At 39.4% G+C, this 26,788-nt stretch overlaps 1 protein-coding gene across 2 annotated transcripts in view; it reads left to right on the top strand.

Annotated features, from left to right (window-relative positions):
* Positions 1-26,788, top strand: part of LOC128663791 (uncharacterized) — a 331,967-nt gene that overhangs the window by 146,168 nt on the left and 159,011 nt on the right. For both annotated transcript variants that reach the window (XM_053718293.1, XM_053718294.1), the window contains exon 3: positions 5,183-5,533. In XM_053718293.1, coding sequence (XP_053574268.1) covers positions 5,183-5,533 — 351 coding nt within the window. The remainder of the gene's footprint in view (positions 1-5,182; positions 5,534-26,788) is intronic.

Genomic DNA, 26,788 nt, shown 5'->3' with positions numbered 1-26,788 from the left:
TAGATGGGGAAGTATTTCTAAAGAGACATAGTACTTCATGAGAGGACACCATAGGGGATTAGAGAAGGGAGGGTGAGATATGGAAAGTTTGGGGGTTATTGTTATAGGGACGTGCATTGAGTTTTAGGAGAAGGGCAGACAGAGCAGAAAAGACATGGAGAACTTTGTGCAGGTGTATAGTTAATGAGCATCACCTGTTAGAAACTGTTGGTAACTCTGCCACTTGTAACACAGGGTCACAGAGCCAGGACTCAGAGAACCTGTGTTCTGCTGTTTATAGCATTGAGATCTAACTACTAATGATTTCATTCCAGTCATCTGGTTACAGGCAACATAGCTACACACTTGCAAATTAGATTGTAGGTGGGAGATGGGAGGTGGGAGACCAAATGGCAGGGAATGCTCACTGAAGTTGTACAGGATAGCAGATACCAGATTACAAATAGTTAGATTCAGGCAGAAGAAATGCATAAAAAAATATTAGTACAGTTTAAAGGGACGTGGTACCTGGATCGCCTAGGTGCCTATTGACAAGCTGGGCCACTTTCTGGAGTGCCTGGGTGTATATTAGTGAGCAGGGGCCACTTTCATTATCAATTAGCAAGCAGGGCCACTTTCCAGGAGTACCTGGCATCTATTGGTGAGCAGGGGTAACTTTCCTGGGTTGCTTGTTCGTGTATTGGTGAGCAGGGGCTTTTTTTCTTAATGGTTCCTAGGTGATTATTAATAAACAGGGGCCACTTTTTTGGAGTTTCTATACACCTATTGGCCAGCAGGGTACCTGGGTATCTGTTGGCGAGCAGGGGCTACTGTCAATGCCTATTAGCAAGCAGGGGCCACTATACAGGAGTACTTGGGGACCTATTGGCATGCGGGGACCATTTTCCCTGGGTTCCTGGATGCAAATATTAGGTGAGCAGGGGCCACTTTCCATAAGGGTTCCTAGGCAGCTAGCTTTTGGTGAGCAGGCCACTTTGAAAGTGCCTGAATGGTTATTAGTGAGCAAGTAACCACTTTCCCAGGTTACCTGAGCCACTATCTGAGGCAAAGAACTTTGAAAGCTGAAAAAACTGAAATAAATGCGTGCAGAACTATTTCCTGAATATTAGTAAGGCAAAAGGTTTTTGCCTAGGCAAATGGTCTTTAAAACTAAAATAACTATTTGCCTATGCAAAAACTATTGGCCTGAAAATACTATTTGCCTACCACATATATATATTGTATATATGAAAAAAAAAAGTTGAACTGCACCAAATCAGACACTAGAGGGAGCCTTTGGCTAAATAGGAAAGAGCCAATCAATACAACTTAGAGATGTGCAATCATCTTGTTATGAATGCAAAATTCATAACGAAAAACTGACAGTAGACAGCCCAAGGTATTGATCTAGGCTCATTTTGGTATATTTCTTGCCACCATTTAACCACCAAATGCGGTCATATAAAAAAATTGTTACATTTTTCACAAACTTTGGTTTTCTCACTGAAATTATTTACATACCGCTTGTTCAGAAATTATTGTAAAAGCTTCTCTGTGATCCCCTTTGTTCAGAAATAGCAGACATACAGGGCTTTTTCATTGCTTTTTGGTAATTAGAATGCCACTATTGCAGCTGTGCACCTCACTTATTTCTGGCAATGAAGGTGTGAATCAGGTAGCTTAAAGGTTCATTTAGCTTTAGTGTAGAGATTATCCTCCCATACGACACTTCCTGATCCCTCCCAAATAGCTCTCTTCCTTCCCTCACCCCCACTGGTCATCACCATCTTAGGTACTGGCAGACAGTCTGCCAATATAAAGATTTAAGGCTTTTTTTTTAAATCAATTATTATTTTATTATTTTTTATTTTATTATTTTTTATTTGTATTACCCCCTTACCCTCCAATCTCCCTGATCCCTCCCAAACAGCTCTTTAACCCTCCCCCCTCTAGCTATTGTCCGCCACTTTAACCCCTTAATGACCGCAGCACTTTTCCATTTTCTGTCCGTTTGGGACCAAGGCTATTTTTACATTTTTGCGGTGTTTGTGTTTAGCTGTAATTTTCCTCTTACTCATTTACTGTACCCACACATATTATATACCGTTTTTCTCGCCATTAAATTGACTTTCAAAAGATACCATAATTTTCATCATATCTTATAATTTACTATAAAAAACATTATAAAATATGAGGAAAAAATGGAAAAAAACACATTTTTTCTAACTTTGATCCCCAAAATCTGTTACACATCTACAACCACCAAAAAACACCCATGCTAAATAGTTTCTAAATTTTGTCCTGAGTTTAGAAATACCCAATGTTTACATGTTCTTTGCTTTTTTTGCAAGTTATAGGGCCATAAATACAAGTAGCACTTTGCTATTTCCAAACCACTTTTTTTCAAAATTAGCGCTAGTTACATTGGAACACTGATATATGTCAGGAATACCTAAATATCCCTTGACATGTATATATTTTTTTTTAGAAGACATCCCAAAGTATTGATCTAGGCCCATTTTGGTATATTTCATGCCACCATTTCACCGCCAAATGCGATCAAATAAAAATTTTTTTCACTTTTTCACAAATATTTTCACAAACTTTAGGTTTCTCACTGAAATTATTTACAAACAACTTATGCAATTATAGCATAAATGGTTGTAAATGCTTCTCTGGGATCCCCTTTGTTCAGAAATAGCAGACATATATGGCTTTGGCTTTGCTTTTTGGTAATTAGAAGGCTGCTAAATGCCCCTGCGCAAAATACGCGTATTATGCCCAGCAGTGAAGGGGTTAATTAGGGAGCATGTAGGGAGCTTCTAGGGTTAATTTTAGCTTTAGTGTAGTGTAGTAGACAACCCCAAGTATTGATATAGGCCCATTTTGGTATATTTCATGCCACCATTTCACCGCCAAATGCGATCAAATTAAAAAAAACGTTAATTTTTTCACAATTTTAGGTTTCTCACTGAAATTATTTACAAACAGCTTGTGCAATTATGGCACAAATGGTTGTAAATGCTTCTCTGGGATGCCCTTTGTTCAGAAATAGCAGACATATATGACTTTGGCGTTGCTTTTTGGTAATTAGAAAGTCGCTAAATGCTGCTGCGCATCACACGTGTATTATGGCTAGCAGTGAAGGGGTTAATTAGGTAGTGTGTAGGGAGCTTGCAGGGTTAATTTTAGCTTTAGTGTAGAGTTCAGCCTCCCACCTGACACATCCCACCCCCTGATCCCTCCCAAACAGCTCCCTTCCCTCCCCCACCCCACTATTGTCCCCGCCATCTTAAGTACTGGCAGAAAGTCTGCCAGTACTAAAATAAAAGATTTTTTTTTTTTTAAAAAGAAAAAAAAAAAAAGCATATTTACATATGCTGTGTTTAGGATCCCCCTTAGCCCCCAACCTCCCTGATCCCCCCCAAAACAGCTCTCTAAGCCTCCCCCTCTGCCTTATTGGGGGCCATCTTGGGTACTGGCAGCTGTCTGCCAGTACCCATTTTTCACAATCAAATATTTATTTAATTTTTATTTTTTGTTATTTCCCCCCACCCCCCCCCCCCCCCACCAACCCCCACCACCTAAATACCGAATAAGGTGTTTTTTTTTTAAATTACTTGTCCCACTTTTATTTTGGGACACATTTTTTTCTGTAGTGCAGCGGTCCCCACCCGGTCCCTGCCCCGGCGCGCCCCCCCGCGCGCCCCCACGTGCACGTGCGCGCGCCCCCGCGCGCGCCCGGACTTGCACGCCCACGATCCCGCCCCCCTCCACATGACAAGGGCCATCGATGGCCGCCACCCACCTCCCACACCGGCTCCCACCCACCAACGATACCGGCCATCGATGTCCGGTGCAGAGAGGGCCACAGAGTGGCTCTCTCTGCATCGGATGGCCATCTAAGGTTATTGCAGGATGCCTCCATATCGAGGCATCACTGCAATAACCGGAAAGCAGCTGGAAGCGAGCAGGATCGCTTCCAGCTGCTTTCCACACCGAGGACGTGCAGGGTACGTCCTCAGGCGTTAACTGCCTTTTTTCTGAGGACGTACCCTGCACGTCCTCGGTCATTAAGGGGTTAAGTACTGGCAGCTGTCTGCCAGTACCTATAAAACAATCCTTTTTTCTGTAGTGTAGTGGTCCCCCCCCCCTTGTGCAATCATTAGTTAGGGATCCGCCACACCCCCCCCCTTTTTCTGAAGCGTATTTTCCACAGTGTAGGGCGCACCCCCATCCTCCCACCTCTGCTGCTGGATCACCCACCCGTCTCCCGGATTTCCTCCCACACCTCCTGCTGGCACCAACAAATGATTGTTACAGATGGTGGCTGCATTAAGATGCTTTGGAAAATATTTTACCATACAATTGCAATTCCAGATTTTGCCTTATTCTTTGTGCACGACCAAGTGTAAGATAACACCCCCCCCCCGTGCCAACGATTGTAATGTGTTTGTAATGTAGCCTACTTTGGACAATATACAAAATAGTACAGGGAACTGTCTATGAAATATCTATGTATTTATTAATTAAGATATATTTTGAATGGAAAGGAGTTTTGAAAGTACTCTTTAAGTACGTTATTGCATTATTCTTAATAAAAGGAGAATTGTCTAAATATTTGTACTTAAAGAGAAACACACGACACAGTTGTTCATTCGCTCCCCCTTGTTTGCTTTATCAACAGTAATGTAGTAGTGTTAGCTAGTAAATGTTAAATAAACATAAACACACAGGGGACCCCTCCACACCTAACAGAAATCTTCCTAAGAGAAAATAACACATCTTATGAAAAGAAAAGAAATAAATACATAAATACATTTGATTAACCTCTTAGAAAGAAGGTGAGCTGAATTATGACATTGAACGCTTTCAATCTATTTTTGCTTGGTCACATATACGTAGATCAGGGCTACTATTGCATCAGGAACCAGATGTTCTATGCTGATTGGTCATTAAGCCGTGCAAAAATGTAGCCACTATAAAAAAAAATTAGTTGTAGGTCAATTGTGGCTTGGCCCAATACGTTTTGGTTACTTTTACATAAACACTATATGCTATTTAAAAAAAAAAAAGTAAAAGAATTCACTTTACAAAATGTTTCTTTTATAGAATAACATTTGATTTAATTCTTTAGTTCTCAAAAAAGGAACACTGCCTACTGCTAATTCATAACTAAATCTGTGCCCTCTTTGGTTTTTAGATACAACATTAATTGTGGATCAACCAACCCAAGTTGAAGCATTAATTAATGACACTGTAAAGATTCCTTGTCATTACAGAGCAGACAAGAGAGTATCCAATGTGTCTTTTTATAGTGTGCAATGGAGTGTTGGAAAAACTGAAGCTTGTGACACGGTCATTTACAACAGCACAACTCAGATTGTGCATCAAAATTACAAAGGACGGATATCTTTGTTTGGAAAAGAATTAGCGTCACTCTGCATCAAACATGTGACCGTTTCAGACAATGGCTGGTATTGCTGTAGTGTGGAAGTTATGACAGAAAATGGAAAAGTGACGGATATAAAAAGAACAAACCTGAAAGCTACAGGTATTTATTTCATTCATATTATCATTATTATTATTACATTATTACAATTTAAAAACGTTAATTAAATAAATGAAAAAAATATATATATATATTGAAATAGCAAAAATATTTAAAAATGAACAGCAGGCACAGGAGGAAATACAATAACATTGGGCCTACCTGGTTCTCTAAAGCTTTCTGGTCGGGTGAGATGCTATAAAGTGCCTAGTGACTTCTACACGTTCCTTCAGGGAATACTCTAAAGACAATTTTTACCTTGAGAACTGTGTTTCTGAATAAGAGGAGTTCCCTAATTTTCTGTATGTGAAGGAGAGACATATTACAATATGATGCTCAGTACAATAAGCTGATGATTGCTCCTCATGCCAGCGAGTTCTTTTTAGAATCAGACCCATAGTGAGTAGTAACTCATTTTTTTAAGTTGTGCTCAGCAGTTTAAAGGGACATAAAAAACAAACATTTTCTTTCATGATTCAGATAGAACATGCCATTTTAAACACATTTCTAGTTGACTTCTATTATCAAATGTTCTTCATTCTCTTGGTATCCTTTGTTAAAAAGCAGGGATGTAAGCTCAGGAACATTCACGTGTCTGAAGCACTTTATGGCAGCAAGAATTTTATACATTTGCAAGAGCACTTGTAGTGCACCATGTAATGCTCTATACACCTACCTATGTATCTCTTCAACACAGAATAGCATGGAAACAAAGCAATTTAAATAATAGAATAAGAGACTGTGTCACTAGTGGAACTGGCAATATGGTTATTGGGTGAGGCTGTTGTAGGAATGTGCTGCTCCATAACAGGGGTTGATGGTGGCCATTTTGCATGGACTCTCTAGTGGTGTCTCTTCCTCCTCCACCATTTCCTCTGACTTGTAATCAAATTCCTCCTGGTCTAGAGTAAGGCAGACATGTTGGGAGTTGCAGTAATAATCTTATTGCATGAAACAGAGACTGAGGATTTAACCATTTCAAAACTTTCGCACAATGCGATCTTCTACATCTCATGCAACCTCTGCCTAGCGCTGCTGCTACTGCTGTGCTTGCACAGAGAACACCTTTCAGATTTTGATAAACCCACTCTGCTGCTGCTATAAAACATGGAGGTAATCAGGAGAGTGGCAGAACTGGCAGTGGCAGAACTGATGGTAGCACTGTGGTTAACACGGGTGCAGATGGTTTTGGGAGTAGATTGTGTCAAAATCTGACGTGTACACAGAGTCCGCTTGGTAAACTCAGACACCCTCCCAATCCTAGTACTAAGCTTTGAGCCAAGCGATGTCAATTCAGCCTCTTAACCTTCAGTTCCCCATACTGTCCACTTCTGTTTTAGGGGAGGGCTTACACGACCCTTACTCATACTCATGCTGCTGTTGCTACAATTTGCGGTATAGGTGGGCACTGCATATTTACGACTCCTGATGGAAATGGGAATGCATGCTACAACTGATGCTGAAGATAACACTGCTGCTTCAACTTATGCTGGCCCTTTAGTTGAGCCGTAGGAGCAGACAATGGTATTTGACACTGTGAAACAGAACCAACAGTGCTTGTCCCGCTTAGACAAGTAAAATCAGATGCATGCTCTGCACTGGTAGTGCAAATGCTGGTACTACTGGTGGTAGTGGTGGTGGTGATTGTGGCAACCGAAAAACATGCTACACTCTGACGTACTAACAATTTGATGACAGAATAATATAAATATATAAGGTTATTTGGGGGGTTAGAGCCACTACTGCAATAGCAATTATTATGTTATCAATTACAATATATATATATATATATATATATATATATATATATATATATATATATATATATATATATATATATATATATATATAAACACAAAACTTGCACTCTCTGGTCTTTTCTCGAAAAATCCTTTACTGTGAAAGTAGTGACATTTCAAGGACAAAGTATCCCCTTCCTCAGACACAGTGTATACATAATGCAAACAATATATAGCAAACAATCAAAAACCCCACCCCCCATAATTAGGACCAAAAAAAACGCCAAATGGTAGTCATAGTGACCACCCAATCCCATAGTAAACAAATACAATGTATACCTGAATACAAAAACACTAATGAACAAATCTGTCTGAGCTTAATAATAAATGCAAGTGAATTAAGCATATGTGACATGTATCGCATAACCAGAGCAATATGATCTACATGAGGGAGCAAGCAAAAAATGAAATGCGCATAAACAGGCGTATCTTACTTAGACCACAACATAAAAACTATCAGCTAGATTACGAGTTTTGCGTTAGAGGCTGTGCAGTGCTAACAAGCAGTTTATGCTCACCGCTCACTTACAGACAGCGCTGGTATTACGGGTTTTTACAAACCCGGCGTTAACTACAAAAAAAGTGAGCGAAGAGCAAAATTTTGCTCCACATCTCACCTCAATACCAGCGCTGCTTGCATTAGCAGTGAGCTGGCTGAACGTGCTCGTGCACAATTTCACCATATGAATCAATGGAGGAGAGCCGGCTGAAAAAAAAAATAACACCTGCAAAAAAGCAGCATTCAGCTCCTAACGCAGCCCCATTGATTCCTATGGGGAAATAAAAGTTATGTCTACACCTAACACCCTAACATGAACCCCGAGTCTAAACACCCCTAATCTTACACTTATTAACCCCCAACATCGCTGACACCTACATTATATTATTAACCCCTAATCTGCCGCTCCGGACACCGCCGCCACCTATATTATACTTATTAACCCCTAATCTGTTGCCCCAACATCGCCGACACCTACATTAGATTTATTAACCCCTAATCTGCCGCCCCCAATGTCGCCGCAACCTAACTACATTTATTAACCCCTAATCTGTCGCCCCCAACGTCGTCACCACTATAATAAAGTTATTAACCCCTAAACCTAAGTCTAACCCTAACCCCCTCTAACTTAAATATAATTTAAATAAATCTAAATAAAATTACTACAATTAACTAAATAATTCCTATTTAAAACTAAATACTTACCTATTAAATAAACCCTAAAATAGCTACAATATAACTATCAGTTATATTATAGCTAGCTTAGGGTTTATTTTTATTTTACAGGCAACTTTGTATTTATTTTAACTAGGTACAATAGTTATTAAATAGTTATTAACTATTTAATAACTACCTAGTTATAATAAATACAAATTTACCTGTAAAATAAAACCTAACCTAAGTTACAATTACGCCTAACACTACACTATTATTAAATTAATTACCTAAATTAAATACAATTAATTACAATTAAATAAAATTATCTAAAGTACAAAAAAACAACACTAAATTACAGAAAATAATAAAGAAATTACAAGATTTTTAAACTAATTACACCTAATCTAATCCCCCTAACAAAATAAAAAAGCCATCCAAAATAAAAAAGCCCTACCCTACACTAAATTACAAAAAGCCCTTAAAAGGGCCTTTTGTGGGGCATTGCCCCAAAGTAATCAGCTATTTTACCTGAAAAAGAAATTACAATCCCCCCCCAACATTAAAACCCACCACCCACACAACCAACCCTACTCTAAAAGTTTTAAACCCGCCCAATCCCCCCTTAAAAAAAACTAACACTAAACCCCTGAAGATTACCTTACCGGGAGACGTCATCACTAGTGATATCGCGAACAGTTCTGCCGTGAATAGTTCGCAGCGAACATAGCATGTTCGTGTTCGCAGCGGACGGCGAACATATGCGATGTTCGATTCGCCCCCTATTCGTCATCATTGAGTAAACTTTGACCCTGTAGCTCACAGTCACAAGACGCATTCCAGCCAATCATCAGCAGACACTCCCTCCCAGACCCTCCCACCTCCTGGACAGCATCCATTTTAGATTCATTCGGAGCCTGCATTCTTAGTGAGAGGAGGGACAGTGTAGCTGCTGCTGATTTAATAGGGAAATCGATAGCTAGGCTAGTGTATTCAGTGTCCACTACAGTCCTGAAGGACTCATCTGATCTCTGCTGTAAGGACAGCACCCCAAAAAGCCCTTTTTAGGGCTAGAACATGTCTTCTGCTTTTTTTTTTTTTCCTGTGTAATCTAATTGCAGCCTGCCTGCCAGCTCAGGCTCACAGCGTATACTGTGCCCACTTGCCCAGTGCCACCACTCATATCTGGTGTAACAGTAGTGTACGTTTAAAAAAAAGCAAAAAAACTTTTTTTAATTTGAAATAATAGCAGTCATTTTCCTTCAGACGTGTGCGTTTGAGGTCCTGCCAGGGCACAGTGTGACACCAGTGCAAGTCATATCTGCTAAAACAGTAGTGTACATTTAAAAAAAAAAAAACTTTTTTTAATTTGAAATAATAGCAGTCAGTTTACTTCACACCTGTGCGTTTCAGGTCCTGCCAGGGCACAGTGTGACACCAGTGCAAGTCATATCTGCTAAAACAGTAGTGTACATTTAAAAAAAAAAAAACCTTACACTACCTGAACGATACAACATCATACCTGATGTTTTAAAGCACGTTATTCCAAACAATTTAGGAATGTTAGGTGATTTATGCCCTTTATGGATTAAAACCAGACTCTGCATCAACTATGTAATTTTCCATGGGAGTTTGCCATAGATTCCCCTCCGGCATACCACAGTCCAGGTGTTAGTCCCCTTGAAACAACTTTTCCATCACTTTTGTGGCCAGAAATGTATGTACACTACTGTTTTAGTAGATATGACTTGCACTGGTGTCACACTGTGCCCTGGCAGGACCTGAAACGCACACATGTGAAGGAAACTGACTGCTATTATTTCAAATTAAAAAAAGGTTTATTTTTTTTTTAAATGTACACTACTGTTTTAGCAGATATGACTTGCACTGGAATTAGTTTAAAATTCATGTAATCTTTTTTTATTTTTTGTAATTTAGTGTTTTTTTTTTTGTAATTTAGTTTAGTTGATTTAATTGTATATAATTGTAAGTAATTGTAGGTAGTTTAATTAATTTATTGATAGTGTAGTGTTAGGTTTAATTGTAACTTAGGTTAGGATTTATTTTACAGTTCATTTTGTAATTATTTTAACTAGGTAGCTATTAAATAGTTATTAACTATTTAATAGCCATTGTAGCTAGTTAAAATAAATACAAAGTTGCCTGTAAAATAAATATTAATCCTAAAATAGCTTCAATATAATTATTCGTTATAGCTATATTAGGGTTTATTTTACAGGTAAGTATTTAGTTTTAAATAGGATTAATTTATTTAGTAAGATTTATTTTATTTCGTTAGATTTAAAGTATATTTAATTTAGGGGGGGTAGTGTTAGGGTTAAACTTAGCTTTAGGGGTTAATACATTTATTATAGTAGCGTCGAGGTCCGGTGGGCAGATTAGGGGTTAATACTTGAAGTTAGGTGTCAAAGATGTTAGGGAGGGCAGATTAGGGGTTAATAAAATTTATTATAGGGTTTGCGAGGAGGTTTAGGGGTTAATACATTTATTATAGTAGTGGCGAGGTCCGGTCGGAAGATTAGGGGTTAAAAAGTGTAGGTAGGTAGCGGCGACGTTGGGGGGGGGGCAGATTAGGGGTTAATAAATATTATGTAGGGGTCGGCGATGTTAGGGGCATCAGATTAGGGGTACATAGGGATAATGTAGGTGGCGGCGGTGTGCGGTCGGCAGATTAGGGGTTAAAAAAATGAATAGAGTGGTGGTGATGTGGGGGGGGCCTCGGTTTAGGGGTACATAGGTAGTTTATGGGTGTTAGTGTACTTTAGAGCACAGTAGTTAGGAGCTTTATGAACCGGCGTTAGCCCATAAAGCTCCTAACTCCTGACTTTTTTCTGCGGCTGGAGTTTTGTCGTTAGAGTTCTAACGCTCACTTCAGTCAAGACTCTAAATACCAGCGTTAGAAAGATCCCATTGAAAAGATAGGATACGCAATTGACGTAAGGGGATCTGCGGTATGGAAAAGTCACGGCTGGAAAGTGAGCGTTAGACCCTTTCCTGACTGACTCTAAATACCAGCGGTAGACCAAAACCAGCGTTAGGACCCCCTAACGCTGGTTTTGACGGCTAACGCAGAACTCTAAATCTAGGCGTTAGTTAATTGTAGTAATTTTATTTAGATTTATTTAAATTATATTTGTTAGGTGGGGTTAGGGTTAGACTTAGGTTTAGGGGTTAATAACTTTATTATAGTGGCGGCGATGTTGGGGGTGGCAGATTAGGGGTTAATAAATGTAGGTAGGTGGCGGCGATGTTAGGGCTGCCATATTAGGGGTTAATAATATTTAAATAGTGTTTGCGATGCGGGAGTTCGGCGGTTTAGGGGTTAATATATTTTTTATAGTGGCGGTGATGTCCGATTCGGCAGATTAGGGGTTAAAATATTTATTTTAGTGTTTGCAATATGGGAGGGCCTCGGTTTAGGGGTTAATAGGTAGTTTATGGGTGTTAGTGTACTTTTTAGCACTTTAGTTAAGAGTTTTATGCAACGGCGTTGTAGTGTAAAACTCTTAACTACTGACTTTAAAATGCGGTACCAGTCTTGACAGGAGAGCGTCTACCGCTCACTTTTGGTCAGACTCGTAATACCGGCGCTATGCAAGTCCCTTTGAAAATATAGGATACGCAAATGACGTAAGTGGATTTGCTGTATTTCCGAGTCTGGCCAAAAAAGTGAGCGGTGCACTTGTACCTTCAAGGCTTGTAATACCAGCGGGCGTTAAAAAGCAGCGTTGGGACCGGCCAACGCTGCTTTTTAAGGCTAACGCCAAACTCGTAATCTAGCTGTATATGTCAAATTACATAGATTACACAGAACAATGTGGGCAAAAAACAGATCAAGGCATATTATACATTGATTAGACTCCATGAAGCCGTTATTACTTATGGAACCATTACAGCATAATCGAAAAGCATTGTCCAAATACTTCCTGAAGGGGCACATGCATGATAGACCCAATCAGCAGCCAGCATCAGCGTTGCTATGGCAACGCACCATTCACTGCAAAAGTACTCGCAATAGTATGGGAAGACCCAATCAGCAACGAGAATCGAGTGGGCGGTATTAACCAACGATGCATGGTCACAGCAAAACACGGCCGCTGCACAAGAGAGAAGATAAAAACACATGTTAAAGGCATCACATCCAATATGCGCATCACAGGGGAATTAGATGAACCACTTACTAGCCCTGAAAATATACATCACCATAATTACATAAATGCGTATTATACATGGGGAATCATTGTCTGTTGAGAATAATTGGTTTACCAAATCAGGTACATAGTGGTGTGCATAGTGGCATGATCTGTGTGTAGTATGGATTGGATTCAAGAGTATTATTGACAAAGCGGTACTACAGGGTTACAACTCTGGTTGGATAGATGAGAATACTCTTAAGTATTTGAAGTTAGATTTTCCTTCCTGCCCTATATTGTACACGCTGCCGAAAATCCATAAGAACATGGAAAGACCCCCAGGGAGACTGATTGTCTCAGAACGTAATTCAATCACTTCAAGACTAGCGTTTTTTTGTTGACCACTTCTTGCAACCTCTAGAAAGAAACATGCAATCGTATGTATGTGATTCTTAACAGCTAATTGATGAAGTCGTGAAACTCCATGTTGAAGACACATGGATTCCTGAGACTGCCAATGTCACTGGTCTATTTACCATCATACCACACAAAACTGGCAAACAATGTGTGATGGAGGCTTTAAATAGATACCCGTACATCAGTCCTCCAAACGATTTCCTTATCCAGATGCTCGATTTAAGCCTAAGGCTTAATTATTTTTGTTTTGAACATTGCTTTTACCAACAAGTATCGGGGATGGCCATGGGGTCAAATGTGGCTCCTTCCTTGGCCAATTTATTTATGGAGAAGTATGAGGTGACAGTGATGGGTGTCTTTGATAAACCTGAGGTGAGGTTTTATCATTGCTACATTGACAACCTCTTCATCGTATGGAGTGGTACAGTGGAAGAACTGAGGAGGTTTGACCACTTGAATGCCCTGGACAACCTGGTGAAATTCAAACTGAGTCACAATGATAGTGCAATTGGATTTTTGGATTTGAAGATCTTTAAGAAAGAACAAAATCTATTGGGAACTTCCCTCTACTGTAAACCCACGGATAGAAATTCACTGTTACATGCGATGTGTAACCATCAAACATCTTTACTGAAAGCAATCCCTAAGGCACAGATGATCCGTGTAGCCATGAATAACATTGAACCACCAATGAGAAAGTCTCAACTGTCTGAAATGGCTTGCAAATTTGTATAGTGAGGTTATAATCCAAGGCTCATTGAACAAAGTAAAAAAATGGTTGAAGGTTCCGAACTCACGGCTGCTGACCAAGTTAGGGACAGTACACCACACCTGACCTTTACCACTGTATACAGTCCTGCCACCAGCAATTTGGGCAAGAGCCTTAACCAGCATTGGAACATCATTAAAAGTGATCCATTTCTTCCATTTAATAAATGGCAACATCCTAGAGTGGGCTATAAAAGGAACAAGAATCTAAAGGACACTTTAATGATCACAGACCCTTCCCATTGCTACAAGAAAGCTAATTGGCACCATCATAATAAAAAACAGGGTTTCTTTAGGTGTGCAGGGTGTACGACCTGTAACGCTATGGTACCTGGCCCTACTTTTGGACATCCACATACCAATAAGAGATTCTCTATTCAGCACTTTATCACCTGTACCACAACTCATGTGGTCTATCTGCTGAATTGAAGCTGTGCGACGTTTTATGTTGGTAAGACCTCAGATGATCTCCGGATACGTTTTGCCAATCATAGATCGGCCATCAGGACTGCCATAAAGAACAAGAAGAGTGAGCAGCCAGTGGCGAGGCATTTTTTGGAGGCCGGCCACACGGTGAATGATCTTCAGTTTGTCCTAATAGACCCCATCCCCCCTCTAAAAAGTGGGGGTGATAGGAACAAGATACTCCTGCAAACAGAAGCAAGGTGGATCTATTGCCTGAACATTGTGCAACCTAATGGACTCAATACTGTCATAGACTGGCACTGTTTAGTCATTGACAATGAGGGTCCACATACTGTTTCAAATCTAATTAAAGTCCTAGATCATTGTAATAACTGTTTGCCCAGTATATTCTTTGTGCCCCTTTTTGTGGGGTAACTCTCCTAATTTTCTTATTTTGGGGTACAGTGCATTAAACATTTTTTCCCCTACACACTCTTGGGAACAAGATATTTACATTTGCCTCTACTAGTTTAATTGTGCAAGCTTTTGAGTTCAGTGTCAACTTTATCCTCCAATCCATACTACACACAGATCATGCCACTATGCACACCACTATGTACCTGATTTGGTAAACCAATTATTCCCAAAAGACAATGATTCCCCATGTATAATACGCATTTATGTAATTATGGTGATGTATATTTTCAGAGCTAGTAAGTGGTTCATCTAATTCCACTGTGATGCGCATATTGGATATGATTCCTTTAACATGTGTTTTTATCTTCTCTCTTGTGCAGCGGCCGTGTTTTGCTGTGACCATGCATCGTTGGTTAATCCCGCCCACTCGATTCCCATTGCTGATTGGGTCTTCCCCTACTATTGCGAGTACTTTGGCAGTTAACGGTGCGTTGCCATAGCAACGCTGATGCTGGCTGCTGATTGGGTCTATCATGCATGTGCCCCTTCAGGAAGTATTTGGACAATGCTTTTCGATTATGCTGTAATGTTTCCGTAAATAATAACGGCTTCATGGAGCCTAATCAATGTATAATATGCCTTGATCTGTTTTTGCCCACATTGTTCTGTGTAATCTATGTAATTTGACATATAGTTTTTATGTTGTGGTCTAAGTAAGATACGCCTGTTTATGCGCATTTCATTTTTTGCTTGCTCCCTCTTGTAGATCATATTGCTCTGGTTATGAGATACATGTCACATATGCTTAATTCACCTGCACTTATTATTAAGCTCAGACAGATTTGTTCATTAGTTTTTTTGTATTAAGGTATACCAGAGAGTGCAAGTTTTGTGTTCAGCTATATTTAATTGTACTAGCACCCTGGCAGTTGATGTACTGAGAGTGCTCTCCCTTGTCACTGCAATATATATATATATATATATATATATATATATATATATATATATATATATATATATATATAAAATGTTATATGTATTTCCTAGATAATTATAGAAAACAAAATTTAAATATATGGTTAAACAAACCTTATTTAAAACTAATGAATATTCCACAGAAAAGGCAGGAGGCCTCACTATCAATCACAGGCTATGCTCCCACAGCAATATTATTAATAAACTAAACTTTCAGTTTACAGTTAAACTAACAGCAAGAAAATAGAAAGTTTATGCAAAAAGGGTTTTATTTTATTGTAAATGTGTTTTGCCCAAATTAAGGCAGCAGCCTGACCTATCAACTTGACAACCTAAAACTTGCATTGTATATACTACTTAGAAGAACATAATAGTCAACACTGTAATGTGTATGAGCAATGTTTAGTTTTCAATATCAACATTTGCAATATACATGTATTTACAGAAATGCTTCTAGTAATAGTTATCACTGTTTCAGTGGCATACACATGTATACTGTATATTCGCTGTGGAACAGCATCCAAACACTAAGGGGGATATTTATTAAGTCGTCAACCGCAAATACGCTGGAATTCTGCAGCGTAATTGTGGCAAGCTTGATCCGACCTATTTATCAAAGCCTACAGACTGGCAAAAGTGGAAATCTGTGATGTTACATATGATCCGCCGGTCTCAATCTGAAACAGATCAATGCTTATGTCATTACAGATGTTCCAAATACACATTTGGCACTATTTGACACTTTTTAAAAGTTATCAAATAGTTAACAGGTACGCTTGCGGCTATTCCGGCCCAGCATACCTGGTTTTCAATCCGCCATCCTGGAGGCCGTGGATGTCATAGGAATCAATGGGAGTCTGGAAGCAGCGAAAGCTTATGTTCGATGCTGCCAGATATCCCATTGATTTCTATGGTACAAAACAAGTAACGTTTACACCTAACACCCTAACATAAGCCCCAAGTCTAAACACCCCTAATCTGCCGCACCGACATCGCTGCCCCCTAAATAAAAGTTATTAACCCCTATTCCGCCGCTCCCCAGCACCGCCACAACTAAATAAATGTATTAACCCCTATCCCGCCGCTCCCGGACCCCGCCGCCACTAAATAAACATATTAACCCCTTTCCCGACACTCCTGGACCCCGCCGCCACTAAATAAATGTTTTAACCCCTAAACCTCTGGCCTCCCACATCACTACCATTAACTAAACCTATTAATCCCTAAACCGCCAGCCCCCCACATCGCCATAAACTAAATTAAGCTATTAACCCCTAAACCTAGCGACCCTCTAACTTTACATTAAAATTACAACATCCCTATCTTAAAATAAATTTAAACTTACCTGTAGAATTAAAATAAACTAATTCTAAACTATTAATTAACCTACCCTAACTATTATACTAAAATTACATTAAACTAGCAATTAAATTAACTATATTACATATTAAAAAAAAAACTAACCCTACTCAAATTATTTAAATCTACTATTAATAAACGCTAAGTTACAAAAAAATAAAAAACACTAAAGTACAGAAAAAAACAAACCACAGTATTAAAAATAAAAACTAATTACACCTAATCTAATAGCCCTATCAAAATAAAAAGCCTCCCCAAAATAAAAAAAACCCTTAAATAAACACTAACCCCCAACGATCCGCTTACAGTTTTTGAATTTCCGCTTGAAGGATCCATCCAGCCGGCAAGAGGTCTTCATTCGGGCGGCAAGAAGTCTTCATCAGGGCAGCCTCTTCCATCTTCATCCATCTGGCGAAGTCTTCATCCATGCGGCCTATTCTATCTTCATCCTTCCGGCGCGGAGCGGGTCCATCCTGAAGACATCCGGCGTGGAGCTCCTCTTCAATATCGTCACCACCGTAAACTGGAGCTTGAATGCAAGTGACGTCATCCAAGATGGCATCCCTTGCATTCCTATTGGCTGAAAGGTTCCAATCAGCCAATAGGATTAGATCTGCTAAAATCCTATTGGCTGTTCCAATCAGTCAATAGGATTGAGCTCTCATCCTATTGGCTGATTGGAACAGCCAATAGGATTTAGATCATATTCAGGTCCACAGCCGTATGTTAGGTGAGCGTATTTGTGCCGGCGAATGCAGCATAGTTGAGGCTTTGATAAATAACCCCCTAAGTCTGATGCATCATACAATCCACTACTGACTTTGAGCAGGGATGGTGATTGAATGTTATGGCACGGAGCATGTGCAGAATATGTGCATAAGGCGCATTAATATTGAGAACTTTTACTAGGAACAGTTTTGCCAATGCATATCATGTGTATGCATAGCATGTGTATTAATAATAGGTATGGACAACGAGAAAGCATTTGTTTAGATTCCTTGCTTATTCTGAAAAAAAAAGCCTTTCCTACCTTTAGGGGCCGATTTATTATAGTGCGAGCGGAACATCTATAAATGCCAACAGCATATGCTGTCGGCATTTATCATTGCAGTGAAATGCTTGTGCAATGCCGCCCTCTGCAGATTGGCCGCTAGCAGGGGATGTCAATTAACCCGATCATATGCGTTGATTGACATCTAGTGAAATGCTTGTGCAATGCCGCCCTCTGCAGATTGGCCTCTAGCAGGGGGTGTCAGTCAACCTGATTGTATGCGATCGGGGCGGATTGCTGTCCACTGCCTCACAGGTGATGGAATAGTAAAGGAGCAGTGGTCTTAAGCAGACCTGAAGTGGTGTGGGTCGGAAGCAGCATCCGCTGCTTCATAAATTGACCCCTTAGAGTTTAAATTGCAAAAATGAATCATCTAATTTTTTTGCCATGTACATTTGTTTGTTTTCCGTTAAAGGGGCCAATCATATAACATTTTTAAACAAATGCAATAATTATTTTAATCTTTTTTTTTTCCATATATGTCCAAATCTAATTGTGCCTGCCTAATGGGTATACATTTTGATTCGGGCTATTATGCCCCTCTAAGGATGACATGAAGCCACTGGGGCCGATTTATCATTGGTCTGTCCGACATGATCTGCTCAGCGTATCATGTCCGCCAGACATCGCTAAATGCCGACAGCATACACTGTCAGCGTTTAGCATTGCACAAGCAGATCTTGTGAACTGCTTGTGCAATTCCGCCCCCTGCAGATTCGCTGCTAGCAGGGGTGTCAATCAACCCAATAGGATTGTTTGCTCTCCCCTGCTCAAATCGGCGGACCGGTTACGGAGCAGTGGTCTTGAGATCCCTGCTTCTTAACTGCTGTTTCTGGCGAGCCTGAAGGCTCGCATGGAAACAGGGGCATCAGGGGCCATTTGGCCATTGATAATTTGGCCCCAATATCTGGGTTGGCAAGGATACTGACTGGCACATATAGACTTCCTGGACTCTAACCTCTTCAGTTGTCCAAAGAGCTTTTCAGCAGAAAACCCCAGCTCACATTTTCTAATTTTTCCTGATCACCCTGAGGGGATAATGTCTGGGGTTTATTTCCTTTGCCTCCCACTATCTGCTTAGATCCAATATGAATTTTTCCCAACAATTCCCATTCATTGTAACTAATTTAACTCCTTTGTATTTGCATTTAGGGGTTAAATAGCACAGGTCTTGACAACAGTTTTGCATACCTCAGGTTGTCAGCTGAAAGCCCCTTGCAACATGATAGATCTGACACTTGTTTTCATTGTCCGATTATTATTTTTTTACAAATTTAAAAATTTAACCCCTTAGTGACCAGACCACTTTTCAATTTGTTGACCATCTGGGACCAAGGCTATTTTTGCATTTCTGCGATGTTTGTGTTTAACTGTAATTTTCCTCTTACTCATTTACTGTACCCACACATATTATATACTGTTTTTCTCGCCATTAAATGGACTTTCTAAAGATATGATTATTTTCATCATATCTTATAATTTACTATAAAAAAAAATATAAAATATGAGGAAAAAATGAAAAAAAATGCACTTTTTCTAACTTTGAGCCCCAAAATCTCTTACACATCTACAACCACCATAAAATACCAATGCTAAACAGTTTCTAAATTTTGTCCTGAGTTTATAAATACCCAATGTTTACATGTTCTTTGCTTTTTTTGCAAGTTATAGGGCAATAAGTACAAGTAGCACTTTGCTATTTCAAAACCATGTTTTTTCAAAATTGGCGATAGTTACATTGTAACACCAATATCTGTCATGAATCCCTGAATAACCCTTCAAATGTATATTTTTTTTAAAAGAAGACAACCTAAGGTATTAAACTTGGGGTATTTTGACTTTTTTCATGCAACCATTTTACCACCAATCTATGCCAAAGTTTGGGGGGGAAAAAAAAATAATTTGATTTTTTGACAAAATAGCAATTTAAGAATACATTTACTGATAATATTAAGGGTTACTGCCAAATAACACCCTCATATGTCTTCAGCAGCATCTCCTGGGTACAGTGATACCACCCATGTATAGGTGTGTCGGGTTCTCAGGGGGCTAAAAGCTCTTATTTTTAGGGAGCGCATTCCAGTTTTTCAACTTGGAATTTTCACATCGGTCATCATGCACCCATGTCCTATTTGGGACATTTCTGAAGCTGGTCAATGGAATTTACCCCCATCAAACCATATATTTTTGAAAAGTAGACACCCTAGGGTATTTCAAATGCTTGTATTTTAACACTTTCCATGCACTAATTCAACCACCAGTCTTTGTCAAACTTTTGGGTAGTCATTATTTTGTGTTATTTTTCACACACATTGTACTTTAGGCATGGATTCTCAGTTCCTGTTATGTGTTACTGCCAAAAAAACCCTCAATATGTGTTCAACAACATTTCCGGAGTACAGTGATACCACCCATGTATAGGTGTGTCGGGTTCTCTGGGGGCTAAAAGGCCTTAATTTTAGGAAGCGCATTCCAGTTTTTCAACTTGGAATTTTCACATCGGTCATCATGCACCCATATCCTATTTGGGACATTTCTGAAGCTGGCCAATGGAATTTACCCCCATCAAACCATATATTTTTGAAAAGTAGACACCCTAGGGTATTTCAAATGCTGGTATTTTAACACTTTCCATGCACTAATTCAACCACCAGTCTTTGTCAAACTTTTGGGTAGTCATTTGTTTGTGTTATTTTTCACACACATTGTATTTTAGGCATGGATTCTCAGTTCCTGTTATGTGTTACTGCCAAAAAGCACCTCAATATGTGTTCAACAACATCTCCTGAGTACAGTGATACCACCTATGTATAGGTGTGTTGGGTTCTCTGGGGGCTAGAAGGCCTTATTTTTAGGAAGCGCATTCCAGTTTTTCAACTTGGAATTTTCACATCGGTCATCATGCACCCATGTCCTATTTGGGACATTTCTGAAGCTGGTCAATGGAATTTACCCCCATCAAACCATATATTTTTGAAAAGTAGACACCCTAGGGTATTTCAAATGCTTGTATTTTAACACTTTCCATGCACTAATTCAACCACCAGTCTTTGTCAAACTTTTGGGTAGTCATTATTTTGTGTTATTTTTCACACACATTGTACTTTAGGCATGGATTCTCAGTTTCTGTTATGTGTTACTGCCAAAAAAAACCTCAATATGTGTTCAACAACATCTCCTGAGTACAGTGATACCACCCATGTATAGGTGTGTCGGGTTCTCTGGGGGCTAAAAGGCCTTAATTTTAGGAAGCGCATTCCAGTTTTTCAACTTGGAATTTTCACATCGGTCATCATGCACCCATGTCCTATTTGGGACATTTCTGAAGCTGGTCAATGGAATTTACCCCCATCAAACCATATATTTTTGAAAAGTAGATACCCTAGGGTATTTCAAATGCTTGTATTTTAACACTTTCCATGCACTAATTCAACCACCAGTCTTTGTCAAACTTTTGGGTAGTCATTATTTTGTGTTATTTTTCACACACATTGTACTTTAGGCATGGATTCTCAGTTCCTGTTATGTGTTACTGCCAAAAAAAACCTCAATATGTGTTCAACAACATCTCCTGAGTACAGTGATACCACCCATGTATAGGTGTGTCGGGTTCTCTGGGGGCTAAAAGGCCTTAATTTTAGGAAGCGCATTCCAGTTTTTCAACTTGGAATTTTCACATCGGTCATCATGCACCCATGTCCTATTTGGGACATTTCTGAAGCTGGCCAATGGAATTTACCCCCATCAAACCATATATTTTTGAAAAGTAGACACCCTAGGGTATTTCAAATGCTGGTATTTTAACACTTTCCATGCACTAATTCAACCACCAGTCTTTGTCAAACTTTTGGGTAGTAATTTTTTTGTGTTATTTTTCACACACATTGTACTTTAGGCATGGATTCTCAGTTCCTGTTATGTGTTACTGCCAAAAAACACCTCAATATGTGTTCAACAACATCTCCTGAGTACAGTGATACCACCCATGTATAGGTGTGTTGGGTTCTCTGGGGGCTAGAAGGCCTTATTTTTAGGAAGCGCATTCCATTTTTTACACTTCCCATTTTCACATCCCATGCACCCATGTTCTATTTAAGACATTTCTGAAGCCGGCCAATGTAATTTACCCCCATAAAACCATATATTTTTGAAAAGTAGACATCCTAGGGTATTTCAAATGCAGGTGTTTTAACACTTTCCATACACTAAATCAACCACTAGTCTTTGTCAAACTATTGGGCATTCATTTCTTTGTGTTATTTTTCACATACATTGTACTTTAGACATGGATTCACAGCTCCTGTTATGTGTTACTACCAAAGAAGACACCAATATGTGGTCACCAACATCTCCTGAGTTCAGTGATACCACCTATGCATAGGTTTGGTGGCTTGTTTGGGCGGTGCAATGCCAAATGTCTGACATGTGTTTGTGATTTTTTTTCACATTTAACATATTTTCTTTGCCTATCGTCTTTTTTTGGGGGTCTTTTAACATACCCCAATTTATTTGTTTTCCATAAATGTGATTATATTTAAAAATTTGACCCCCCAAGGTATTATACATGGAGTGGTTTGATGACTTTGATGCAACCGTTTTAGCCCAAAAAATTGGAGAAAGTATATGGTGGTAATTTTTCAATTTTCATTGTTACAGACACATTGCTTTTTTACTATGATTTAGGAGAGACTGTTGTAAGTTATTGCAAAAGAATACTTCAGGTTGTTTTCTGCAAGGCACCCTGAGTACACCTATGCCCCCCATGCATAGGTTTGCCAGGATTTTGGGAAGGTTATGTTACATGATTTTAGTTATTAAAAATGAGAGTATTTCTTCTGATAGGCCTATCTTTAGTTTGGGGCCTATCACATACCCCACTTTTATTTATTGCATTCAAAGTGTATATTTTTTAAATGTTGACACCCCAAGGTATTGTATATGGTGTGCTTTGATGCCTTTGAAGCAACCGTTTTAGCCCAAAAAATTGGAGAAAGTATATGGTGGTAATTTTTCAATTTTCATTTTTACAGACACATTGCTTTTTGACTATGATTTAGGAGAGATTGTTGTAAGTTATTGCAAAAGAATGCTTCAGGTTGTTTTCTGCAAGGCACCCTGAGTACACCTATGCCCCCCATGCATAGGTTTGCCAGGATTTTGGGAAGGTTATGTTACAATTTTATGACTTGTGATTTTAGTTATTAAAAATGAGAGTATTTCTTCTGATAGGCCTATCTTTAGTTTGGGGCCTATCACATACCCCACTTTTATTTATTGCATTCAAAGTGTATATTTTTTAAATGTTGACACCCCAAGGTATTGTATATGGTGTGCTTTGATGCCTTTGAAGCAACCGTTTTAGCCCAAAAAATTGGAGAAAGTATATGGTGGTAATTTTTCAATTTTCATTGTTACAGACACATTGCTTTTTTACTATGATTTAGGAGAGACTGTTGTAAGTTATTGCAAAAGAATACTTCAGGTTGTTTTCTGCAAGGCACCCTGAGTACACCTATGCCCCCCATGCATAGGTTTGCCAGGATTTTGGGAAGGTTATGTTACATGATTTTAGTTATTAAAAATGAGAGTATTTCTTCTGATAGGCCTATCTTTAGTTTGGGGCCTATCACATACCCCACTTTTATTTATTGCATTCAAAGTGTATATTTTTTAAATGTTGACACCCCAAGGTATTGTATATGGTGTGCTTTGATGCCTTTGAAGCAACCGTTTTAGCCCAAAAAATTGGAGAAAGTATATGGTGGTAATTTTTCAATTTTCATTTTTACAGACACATTGCTTTTTGACTATGATTTAGGAGAGATTGTTGTAAGTTATTGCAAAAGAATACTTCAGGTTGTTTTCTGCAAGGCACCCTGAGTACACCTATGCCCCCCATGCATAGGTTTGCCAGGATTTTGGGAAGGTTATGTTACAATTTTATGACTTGTGATTTTAGTTATTAAAAATGAGAGTATTTCTTCTGATAGGCCTATCTTTAGTTTGGGGCCTATCGCATACCCCACTTTTATTTATTGCATTCAAAGTGTATATTTTTTAAATGTTGACACCCCAAGGTATTGTATATGGTGTGCTTTGATGCCTTTGAAGCAACCGTTTTAGCCCAAAAAATTGGAGAAAGTGTATGGTGGTAATTTTTCAATTTTCATTTTTACAGACACATTGCTTTTTGACTATAATTTAGGAGAGACTGTTGTAAGTTATTACAAAAACATACTTCAGGTTGTTTTCTGCAAGGCACCCTGAGAACACCTATGTCCCCCATGCATAGGTTTGACAGGGGTTTTGGTTAAAAAAAAAACAGGCCCAATTTTGAAAAAAATAGAGTAGTGAAATGTAAAAATCTGGCACAGTAAAAGTAAAAAAAACAAAAAAACATCTAACTGTAAACATAACCCAAAAAAATATATATATATGTAACAGCAAATGTATTTATTTTTTTAAAAATTGACCATTGTATGGTACCGCTTGAAGCAGTCCCCAATGCAGAGTGCAGGCTGTCCAGGGCAATCAGGACAGTAATATATGGTGTCCCTTCTCTTCCCCCTCTTGGTACAGACTCTGCATTTTTTTTGTGGTTTCTGCTTTGTGGCAGTAGGGGGGATTTTAAAAATAAAATGGGTAGCCCCAACTCTGCTCTCTCCCATCACCGCCCGGGGAGCAGGTGCATCATGGTACAAAATCCCCGTAATAATCTGGAGCTGAAACTGTAAAAAAGTCTTTTTAACTCTGGGGTTTGCTTTTTTGAACAACAAAAAAGCGTTGTGGGTTGCAATCTGCATTAGGTAAATTGCAACCTTTTTGTACCAGGCCCTTGTCTTCCGCATAATTAGGTAGGGCTGCAGCAGCTGATCAGCCAGATCAACCCCACCCATATGCCGGTTATAAGACTTGATGCACACTGGCTTCCTTATGATCTCAGCTCTGCCACGTACAGAAACCGCCACCGTCCTCTCTGTGTGGATGGTGGTAAGAAGGTATACATCCTTCTTGTCTCTGTACTTCAGTGCCAACAGCTCCTCTTGGCGCAGAGCTGAGGTCTCCCCCCTTCGTAGCCGGGTGCGTACAAGCTGTCCTGGGAAACCTGCGCGGTTCTTTTTAATTGTACCGCAAGCTACTGTATCAAAGCAATACAGTAGCTTGAACAAAAGGACACTTGTATAAAAATTGTCTAAGTACAAGTGATACCCTTTGTTCATTAGGGGTAATATCAGGTCCCAGACAATCTTGCCAGTGGTTCCCATATGTTCTGGGCAACCTGGAGGGTCAAGGTGGCTATCCTTTCCCTCATACACCCGGAAGGCCTGAGTATACCCAGTCTCGCTGTCACAGAGCTTATACACCTTTACCCCATATCTGGAGCGTTTGGAAGGAATATACTGCTTGAATCCCAGCCTTCCCTTATACTTCATTAGGGATTCATCAACGCATATATTCCTTCCAGGTGTATAAGCCTCTGCAAACCTGGCAGAAAAGTGGGTTATCAGGGGGCGGATTTTATACAGCCTGTCAAATTGGGGATGCTCCCTAGGGGGGCACAGGCTGTTGTCGCTAAAGTGCATGAAATGCAGAATCATTTCATACCTCTTCCTCGACATAGTCTGGGAGAAAATGGGGGTAGAGCAGATGGGGCTAGTACTCCAGTAGGAGCGAATGGAGGGTTTCTTTATGATGCCCATCAGCATAGTCAATGCCCAGAATTTTTTGAATTCTGGCACATTGATGGGGGCCCATTGCTGCTTTGCCAAATATGTTCCAGGCTTTGCAGCACGGAACTGATGGGCATATAAATTAGTTTGGGCGACAATGTTCCCCAATATATCATCGCCCAGAAACACTTCCAGAAACTGCTGGGGGCTAAAACCTGCCACATCTATATTTATGCCAGCATTTGCTGTGAAGGGTGGGATATCTGGCCTCTGGAGATGAGGCGTTACCCACTCTTCAGCAGCAATGGCAGCAACACGCCTCCTTCTGGCAGGGGGGCTAGCAGGGGGGCTGGCAGGGGGGGTAGCAGGGGGGCTGGCAGGGGGGCTAGCAGCCACAGATACATCACTATCAGTTGAGACTGCATCTAGTGATGTATCTGAGCACATGGCAGGGTCAAAATTGGGGTCTGAGTCAGAAATAGAGGCATCTGACTCTGACGCAAGGATGGCATACGCCTCCTCAGCACTATATCTTTTCTGTGACATTTTTGTATCTGTCACAGAAAACAATTACTAAAAAAAATTAAATTAACTAAATTTATTAACTAAATTAACTAGCAAAAAAGTACAGATTTGCTACTGCCAGTGATTTATAGCGATCACTGGCAAGCTAGGGGTTAATGGCTCTGAAAATTAAATTAAATTAACTAAATGTTTCTGAAAAGAGCCTTTGGGTTTTTAAAAAATTACAATAACAAAATTAACCCCTAAAAAAATGCACAGACAGCAAAAAAGTACAGCTATGTAACTGCCAGTGATTTATAGCGATCACTGGCAAGCTAGGGGTTAATGGCTCTGAAAATTAAATTAAATTAACTAAATTAATTAACTAAATTAACTAGCAAAAAAGTACAGCTATGCTACTGCCAGTGATTTATAGCGATCACTGGCAAGCTAGGGGTTAATGGCTCTGAAAATTAAATTAAATTAACTAAATGTTTCTGAAAAGAGCCTTTGGGTTTTTAAAAAATTACAACAACAAAATTAACCCCTAAAAAAATGCGCAGACAGCAAAAAAGTACAGCTATGC

The sequence above is a fragment of the Bombina bombina genome, chromosome 6, assembly GCF_027579735.1.
Source record: "Bombina bombina isolate aBomBom1 chromosome 6, aBomBom1.pri, whole genome shotgun sequence".
Classification (NCBI taxonomy): Eukaryota; Metazoa; Chordata; class Amphibia; order Anura; family Bombinatoridae; genus Bombina; species Bombina bombina.
The sequence above is the reverse complement of the archived record's forward strand: the minus strand, read 5'-3'. Positions and strand labels throughout refer to the sequence as shown.